The 9,279-nt window shown below is 39.6% G+C and overlaps 1 protein-coding gene across 1 annotated transcript; it reads right to left on the bottom strand.

Moving 5' to 3' along the window:
• Positions 1-2,330: 2,330 nt before the first annotated feature.
• On the bottom strand, positions 2,331-9,012 carry LOC117945353 (UDP-glucuronosyltransferase 3A1-like). Its single transcript, XM_034872807.1, has 10 exons — positions 8,286-9,012; positions 7,925-8,026; positions 7,683-7,803; positions 6,018-6,181; positions 5,595-5,759; positions 4,847-5,055; positions 4,477-4,622; positions 4,302-4,387; positions 3,561-3,780; positions 2,331-3,447 (listed from the first exon to the last, which is right to left on the bottom strand). Exons 1-10 carry the CDS (start codon positions 8,368-8,370, stop codon positions 3,180-3,182), a joined length of 1,566 nt encoding a protein of 521 aa, XP_034728698.1. The 5' UTR covers positions 8,371-9,012; the 3' UTR covers positions 2,331-3,179.
• Positions 9,013-9,279: the final 267 nt, after the last annotated feature.

The following is a 9,279-nucleotide window of genomic DNA, read 5'->3' as shown; positions in this document are numbered from 1 at the left end:
CAGTTCTGAAGGCAAAAGGGGGTCCAACCCGTTACTAGCATGGGGTACCTAATAAAGTGGCCGGTGAGTGTATAACAGCATAACAAGGAGAAACAAGTGCCTGGTCAGGCTAGAACTCTCCCCAGCAGGATTAGGCTTTACTGCCCTGCCTCCCTCTACTTTTAGGATATTATTGATTATATGGTAGATGAATCCGACGACTATGAAGAGAAGCAGGCGGGCTGGGTTAGGCGGACGCTGCAACTCCTCACTCCCTAACTATAGGCTTTATCAAAGAGGAGGGTTTTCAGATTATTCTTAAATGTGGTGATGGTTTCTGACCCCCCGAACCCAGACTGGGAGCTGGTTCCAAAGTAGAGAAGCCTGATAGCTGAGGGCTCTGGCTCCCATTCTACGTTTAGAGATTCTAGGAATAACAAGTAACTCTGAATTCTGGGAGCGTAGTGTTCTAGTGGGACAATAAGTCACTGAGAGCTCTTCTAGGTATGTTGGTGCTAGACTCTTTAAGCTTTGTAGGTCAGAAGAAGGATTTTAAATTCATTCCTGGATTTTACAGGAAGCCAATGCAGAGAAGTTAATACAGGAGAAATATGAAATATCTCTTTTCTTTTTTCTTCTTTTTTTTTTACATCATACTCTCAGTTGCCAGTTGTTTATTATAACTAACCCTATAGTTAAAACAAATTGCAGTCTAAGTACACCGCTTCAATAAATCCTACCTTTTTTGTTTTTTAGAGGTATGCCTAATATTTTAACCACCCAATCTGTTAACAATAATTAAATATTAAAAATACCTTTTTGGATAATGCAACACAATTCCACCACAAAAAAACTACATCCTCCAAAGGATCATACAGTTGAATCAGAACATTATAACCTTCATGATGGTGGAATTTATTGCAGGACTGTTGTATTAGACCAGGAGGACTTAACCAACTCGCAACTGTGTGTGTGTTTTTGGAACATCTTAATCTGCAAAGTAGCCAAATCCAGCCATCAAAAAAATCAAATGAAGTGAATCTAGTGAAGCAGTAGTGTACGGTTTCACCAAAAGCTGTTTGATCATAGTATCTGAATATTTTTTCCAGGGTTATTTACTCTACTTTATTTTCACAGTATTTTTACAATTGGGGCTAATTCTTGTCCATGAAGTCAAACCTTTTTCAACACAAGTCTCACTCTCAATTAATTATTTATTTTCCTACCACTAGATGGGGATCTAACCCACAAACACAGATTTGAACTTCAGAGCACACTGGTTAAATCCCAGCAAGTCTAACACATCCATTTCCTGTTTTATTGTGTAGTCCCTCTGTTCTCCCATGTGTTGTCTTGTTTTACTTCCTGTCTTTTGGTTTTCTGTCCTTTGAGATTGGACCGCTCAAGGCGCTGGTTCAGCTGGCAGCCCACTCACTCTGACATCTCTGCATGTACAGGTCCTGAGCATGTGTGTGTATTTCAGGCCTGTGTGTGAGTACTATCAAAAGTGTGTACACAGAGTGTAGTGCAGTAATTTCCCCATTGGGGACTAATAAACAAATTATCTTATCTTAGATGACGTGCATTTATCATTGTCATTTTATTTTTGTTGATTTTATCTTGCTTTTCACTGCAGGGTACCTGTAGTAAACCTGTTTTGAGCTAAGTTTCATGATTAATAATACAATAAAATAGATGATTGCAATTCCTTCTTAAGCCAAAAAGGAATAACAAAATGTATTGTAGTTGCAGTTTTAGTATTAGAATTGCCAAAAGAGACACAGTTTATTACTCTTCGGACCGTTCTATTTTGCACAGTCCTTTGTTTGCTTCATTAATGTTTCTCTTTTTTGCCTCTTTCTTTTTTGTTGCTGTCATGTTTTGGCTGCTTTGCAGTGCCTGTTTTGGATTGCGTGCGAGACCGAGGAAGACTCACTGGGACCTGCAACTGCCAGCCAAACAGACAAATGAAATGCAGGAAAGGAATGAAAGAATGGACAGCTGAATGGAGAGAGAACAAGCCGTCCTAATTGGTCATTATTTCTTTGCTAATCTATATTTTCCTCCCTGCTGACCCCCCACACAGATGTGAGGAGTGAGAGGGAGGAAAGAACAGAGAGGGTCTCCACAGTGGCTTGAGCGCTGACCGTGAACATTGCTGGTTGCTTTTGTGTCTTGTTTAGAAAGAAGAAGGAGACTCAGTGGAAACCAGCAGAGGAGGGTGTGGGGGTCAGAGTTGAGTCTTGCAGGTGGTTAATAATTAAGAGCCAGTAGACCATAACGCTGCCCCAAACACACACATGCGCAGATGCACATACAAACTTTGCAGGTAGAGCATTTTTTAAATTTTTTGATTCAGATGCATTCAACGACTATCAACATACTTTGTCTACTTTGTACCTGAACTAGACAAACACAGCAGCACACAAAACCATCCTCCACATTCATCCATGTACCCTAACCCGTCTTTCTGCCATTTGGAAACATGCAATACAAAAGCATTGCTTAGTTATAGTGTGTGTGCGTGTGTGTGCGTGTTTGCATGCGTGCTGTCGCCACCCCTGCTTGCAACACAGTCAGGTCAAAGCAGCACAGAGGTGTCAGACTATGTGGCGCTGCAGTACAAATGAGACGTCTGTAGACATGATGGCGCTAGGAGGGGAGAGGGCAGGACACTTGACATTATGGCTATTCCACTGAAGGGAAAGTGGTAATAACGAAAATGAAACTCTTTCAGTATGCAAAAAGTACTAGAAATTAAAACAAAATTATGCAACAGTATTAATAGCTTAAATGCTTTTTTTGCACACTAATATTGAAAGTACTTTGCAACTTTTCTTTTGATAATCAAAGGGAATGTTCTGGAAAAAAACACCCTTTTCTCAGTTATATTTTTGTCCTTAAGTGATATCGTTTCTGGGCCTAGGGGGGCTACAGAAGAAGAAAAAGAATTTATCTCTTGTGTAAAAGGTCACCTAAATCCACATCACAGCCTGTTTTCACTTATTAATTGTATGTATTCATAGAAAAATTATAATAATCAGTTACAACAAGAGTGGTTTATGTATTGAACAACAGCATTGTTTTAGGGTACATAATTATGTTTTCTCATTTGGGTACAGCATTCAAGTCCGAGATAAACGAGCAACACAGAACTGAGGTATAAATCTGAAGTACCCCTGAGGAAACGCTTAGTACTGCTATTGTATTTTTTTGTGTGTGTCCCTGCTATTCTCGTTCCTACAGAAAGTCCAGCAGAGAACTACAGGTCCAAGAATCCCCAGAGAGAGGAGAAGCACCAAGTCCAACAGGTATCTCTGGTACCATGGTTGGTTCAGAGAGGCCGGCCTTAAATGACTTCCACCTCCACTTTGCACGATGTGCTCCACCCACTGAATGAGTCGGAGGGCTGGAGGGACAGGATGGGATTTGTGGATTCTGCTAAGGGTCAAAGCTGATGACCTGAACCTAGAAAAGAAGAAATAATTGGGAAAATTAAGGAAATAGAAGGGAGAAGTAGTTACAGACATGTCTGTTCTCTACTGGCATCACACATGTTTCTCAACCATCCATCCACATACCTGATGTCTTGTATAAGTGTTTGAATGGTGGAGCTGAGCAGTTCCCTTGTGATTTGTGTGGGGTTGATGGTGAGGCCAAGTCCCTTTGTTTCAGCCCTCACCACATTATCAAACTGGTCCCCAAACAGGGGGATTCCTAGCACAGGAACAGCATGGTATACTGCCTGGAACAGGCTGTTTTGTCCACCATGGGTGATAAAGAGACATGCTTTTTTGTGTCCTGCGGTAAACAGAAAATTTATAAAAACGTAATTACTGAGTAAAGAAAGTAAGAGTGTTTGAGTGTACTACAGACTTGTAAAACTGGACCAAACCATGCCCAGCATTTTAGGGATGGGTATGGATGTACACACATGAACACATTTATTTTCATGTGCCACGATGTGGTCAAACAAGGCAGCAACAAAATTAAACCACAGGGCATGACCAGATTGTACATTCATGATCATTCATGCTGTATTTGGATATTCCTCTGTTTAATGAGATAAAACGGATTTACTGAACATTTAAAGCAAGCACTTTAATCTTGTAGTATTTCTTTAATATGAAGAAAAATTAAATTAAAAGTTAAATGAAAGAATGGAGCTGCAGCGCAGCAGTTACCCAGTCTCAGCCTGCTGCAATCCTGGTCAAATGTCTGACAGGAATTATGACATTCATTGTTTTTATTCTTCTTTTAGACAGTCCTGTAACGTGCCATTATGCCTGTAACTAAGGGTTAGAGAGGCAGACGGTTCCTACCCAGCAGGTCATTAAGAGGCAGCCAGTCCACTAGCCTGAGATTGGGAGGTCTGTCAAGGTTTGATGGCCATCGCTTGTGGTCATACCTGCAAACAAACACTGTTTGTTTTGGTGGTTGATTTTAAAAGTGCTATTTTTTTTTTAAATGCCTGTATGAATTGTGTCATGCTTTTACCTCCAGAGCACCCCCTGAGGGATCCTGGAGAAGCCAGCCACCATCTCTACAAGCAGAGGTTCCACAGAGACTGAAGAGACCATTGATCCCAGAGTCACGACAATAAAACCTGCCTCCCCAAAATTAGAGATCCACAACTCAAGATCCTGAGGGATCAAAAGGGTTGGGGTATGGGCAATAGAAGAAATATGCAAATGGAAAAATTTCCAATGTTGAGAAAGACAGGATGAGAGAGAGAGGGTTGTGCATAGAGTAGGGGAGTCCAGAGGGATGTGGGAGTGAGAAAGGTAAAGACAGGGGAAGAAAACTAGTTAATTTAAAAACCTGAGTCTTACTGGTGTATTTGGATATGTGTATCAAGAGAAGAGACCTGCTCCAGAGGCTTTGCAGGTTTATTCAGCATCCCTCCAACAAGCACAGTGTAGGGCATAATGGGCTGGGGGAACTCCAGGGAGAAGTCAGTGTTGAAGGCCCAGAGTTCAGCTCCTTGATGTAACTCATCCAGACCTCCAAGAGGTGAGCCTGACTCAAGGTGGCGCTCAGCTACTTGCCTAAAGGTAGTCCATACACGCCCCTGGCCTTGATATAAGAAACGAGACATAATCCAAAATGGTCGAGCATTGTATGGTTGACATTTGTTGAAAGCCATTCAGATTGACTTACTATAACTCATTTCTCGCCAAAGTAGATAGTTGGCTATTGCATATGCAAACAATATTAGCATTGAGCAAAGTGGACACATTTCAATGTGACAAGAACAAATGTAAACATTCCCACCGCATGTACAATCAGTTTAAATGGATTATTAGCCAAAAAATGTATGGAGGAATTTAAGTTTGCTTAAATTACTGTATTAAGATGATTGGCTAAAAGCAGCTGAAAAAGAAGAAAAAATGTGAAATGTAAGATAAGTGTTGATTTTAAAGTACAAATATAAAGTCAGTATATGACAAATGAGAGGAGAACAAGATAAGAAGAAATATAATGTAAAACCTAAATTCATGATATCAAAAAAGGCGCTTTTTTTTTTTTTACAATATCTACACTTAAGATGTGTGTTATCAAGCAAGCCAGACAATCCCATAGAAATAGCATCTCCTATGCAACACCATTCTTACCTACAGGAGCTAAGCAAGAATATAAGAGGTTCTTTGCACGACCCCAGATGTTCATTTGATCGGACAGCTGTGAGCTGAAGACTGGGATGTAGGACACTGGGCTGGGGAGAGCGATGGACATAGGACCGTTCAGAGAGCCAGGATAGAAAGCTACATAGTGGACACCTGGGGTAAATCAAGAGAAAAGTGCATGGCACTGCTGTAGATGTATTCATGGTTGTTAATAGATTTAAAATAAACTCAAATAAAGACCCTTTAAACATTTGGCTCACAATTAGTTTGCATTACACATTTAAAAACATCTGAAAATAATACAGGTGGGAAGGTATTGATGAGTAGTAGTGTATAACTGTAGTATTGTAAAGATTTAAAGGATGATAGTTATAATGGCATTAATCAAAGTGATATGAACAACAGGTGTACCAAGTTTGTGAGCAAGGATGAAGGAACATGGGTTAAAAGCATCAAGGATGGTGATATCGTAGTGTTCCCTCTGGAGGAATGTTATCATCTCTTTGTCCCCTAACAGCTTGTCACACTGATAGGACAGGTGCCATGTGAAGTTTAGAAAGGCATTAAAGGTATCCCTGAGAGAAAGAGAGAGGAAGGAAAAATGACAGTGAATAATGATAGACAGAGTTCCAAGGGGAGTGAGAAGTATGACAGTATACAGTATAATCTGAGATATAGTACAATGCTGTTAAATACAAATATATTAATCTATTGTCTACTGTTGAGGGTACATAATGATATTGCCTTGTTCGTAGATGCCGGGAATCCTAATATTTTAGTCCTTTTGGACCTCACAGCGGCATTTGACACAGTGAACCATGCAGTCCTCCTCTCTTGCCTTGAGAATTGTGTAGGCATCAGATGCTCGGCAATCAAATGGTTTAGCTCCTATCTGTCAAATAGGAGCTTTTCTGTTATGATTGGTGACCTCTCTTTGTCATTTGCTCCTCTCTCTCTTGTGGGGTATCACAGGGATCCATTCTTGGCCCCATTCTGTTTTATTTATATATGCTGCCTTTAGGGGATATTATAGGAAAGCTAAACCTATCTTTTCATTGATATGCAAATGATTTACAAATTTATTTGCCTATGAAAGCAAATGACAGTGTCGCACTAAACTCCCTGCTCAGTTGTATCACTGATATTAAGTTGTGGTTTTCAGACAACTTTCTTAAATTGAATGATTAAAACAGAGTGTATTATTTTCAGTACTCCAGGCATGCAAAATGGTCCAGCTTTGACTTTGGGAGCTCTGGCATCATACACTAGATCAGTTGTCAAAAACTTGGGGGTTACTTTTGATTACAGCATGAAATTTGATAAGCAGATCAGTAATGTTGTTAAATTAGCTTTTTCCAGCTTCATTTTTTCGCTAAAGTTAAGCCTTTTCTAAGCAGGCACAACCTAAAAATGGTCATTCATGTTTTTATTGGTTCAAGGTTGGACTACTGTAACGCTCTCTATGTTGGTCTGAATCAGACCTCCATCTCACGCCTTCAATTTGTACAAACTTCTGCTGGTCGGTTTTAAACAAATACATCTAGTGCACACATCACTGCCGTTCTCTACACCCTGCATTGGCTCCCGGTGCATTTAGAATAGATTTTAAGATTTTGTTGTTTGTTTTTAAGGCTTTAAATGGAGTATTTCTCTGACATTTTAACTTTGCGGGAGCACAACCAGTCATTGAGGTCTTCAAATCAGTTGGTTTTAGAAGTCCCACTGTTCATACCAGGACAGGGCTTTTGTAGTTGCTGCCCTGAGACTCTGGAACAAGCTACCCCCTGATATTCGCATCAATAAATGTTAAGCACTTTGTACACCTGCTGGTTGCTGTACAGTGCTATTTAAATCTATTTTGATTGATTGATTTTGATATTCACTTTAAGCCAAGAAGGTTCAGTAGTCTAAATCAGAGACAAATAGGGCAACCGTAGAAGAGAAATTCTAGAGCCTCAAAATGCAGATGTAAAACCAGACTCAAAATCAAAAACAAGATTAAGTAGCTTATAAGAGCTTGTCTGTTTCACCCAACACAATTCAATCACTGTTACCAAATCTCCTACAAATCTGTACCTTCCAAGTAAAAACTGCGTTTGTTGCTCTAGGAACCAGCCATTGTATTCTTGGATGTATTTCTCTCCTAAGGACCAGGTGCTCATCTTGTAACTGTCTGCACGGCCTCCATAGGAAAAACCTAGGACGAGTTGAACAGAAATTTGCATTTGAATGAAAATTAGAGTAATTTAATCAGAGAAAGGATGAGAGTGTTTGTGTGTATTCTGCATATATATGCGTGTACTGTATGTACAGTTAACCTGTAATAATAGGGTTGCCCAGTTGTAAGAGCATGCGGACCTCATGGCCATGCTGGTGTAAGTTATGAGAAATTTCATCTAACAACAAGTAGTGGCTTCCTCCTGGAGGGGAGGAGAGGAAAGAAGAAGATACTAAATAAAACAACTGCGTAATAGCTCACTGTTTGCAGCATACTACATGAATTTGGATTTAATAAACATACTGATGCAATTTTCCTTTACTTCCTTTTCCTTTGACTGTACTTTCATGATTCACCAGTCTGGCAAGAAGATGCTTAATCTTCTCGTATTTGTTAACATTTTACAATCAATATCTCTATTACTGTAAGGGCACTTTAACAATCACTGCTCCACTACTTACCAATTAGACAGACAGTCAGGATCTTGGCAGACTGAAGTACTGGAAGAGCCATAAGAGAAAAAATGCAAAAAAATGCAATCCCCATGTTGTTATTAAAGCACCACGGACTGACCTGCAGCCAAGATCCTCTTAAAATAGTCTCCCAATTAAAAAATAAACTGTAATGAAAACCTTTCTGTGTGAATTGAATTCTTTTGTCCGATTAATTGCAATACAGTATCAAAGTTAGATCCAGTAAGTAACGGGGGAAACGTGTACTTAAACAGTGATCCAGACAGAGTTGTGATCCAGACAAATGGAACATTTTCCACAAGAATGTTCCACAAGAAATCAAAATGCAGGATTACCAACAAAAAACTGAGCAAATTCACATTCTTGATAAAATCATCTTTTCGGTGCTCCAAGTTAAGTACTGAAAGTCTTCTTTGTTGATCTCTTGTCCGTTTAAGCCAGGAGTCAAGATTATTTTATAGTATGCAGCGTCGAGTTAAATGGGGCAATCCCAAATCCTTATTTAGTTTACCTAGCATGTATCCAGTATTCTTTGTCTTGCAACAAATGTTGAAGGTCCAATTTATTCCTTATTGGATGCAAGTCTGCAAGAATGATTCTGTCTATGTGACATGTGAGCAGATCTGTTTTCTCTCAAAGTCAGACACTAAAAAGTCCAAGAGCCTTGGACCTGCATTGATAATTAAAGGGAGGGAAATATAGAAAGGGAGGTGGGTCAGAGGGGGGGGTTCCCCAAGCCCTCAAATGGAAGCAAATAGAAGTATTAACAGGAGTTACATTCTCTCAAGGCTGCTGGCAGAATGTAACCACCTCCATCAAGTACAGAAGTACAGAAAGGAATTTATTGATAATAATGATATTTATTGTGACACACTCACCTAATAATGCATTAATAAGTTGCCTTTACTCCCAAGAAAACCTAGATAACAACACTGAACCCTATTGTTGAACATAAATTAAGTTTCTTTTTAAACAGCATGCC

Source organism: Etheostoma cragini, chromosome 5 (assembly GCF_013103735.1).
Source record: "Etheostoma cragini isolate CJK2018 chromosome 5, CSU_Ecrag_1.0, whole genome shotgun sequence".
NCBI lineage: Eukaryota > Metazoa > Chordata > Actinopteri > Perciformes > Percidae > Etheostoma > Etheostoma cragini.
Note: the sequence above shows the minus strand (reverse complement) of the source record. Positions and strands in the feature narration are given on the sequence as shown.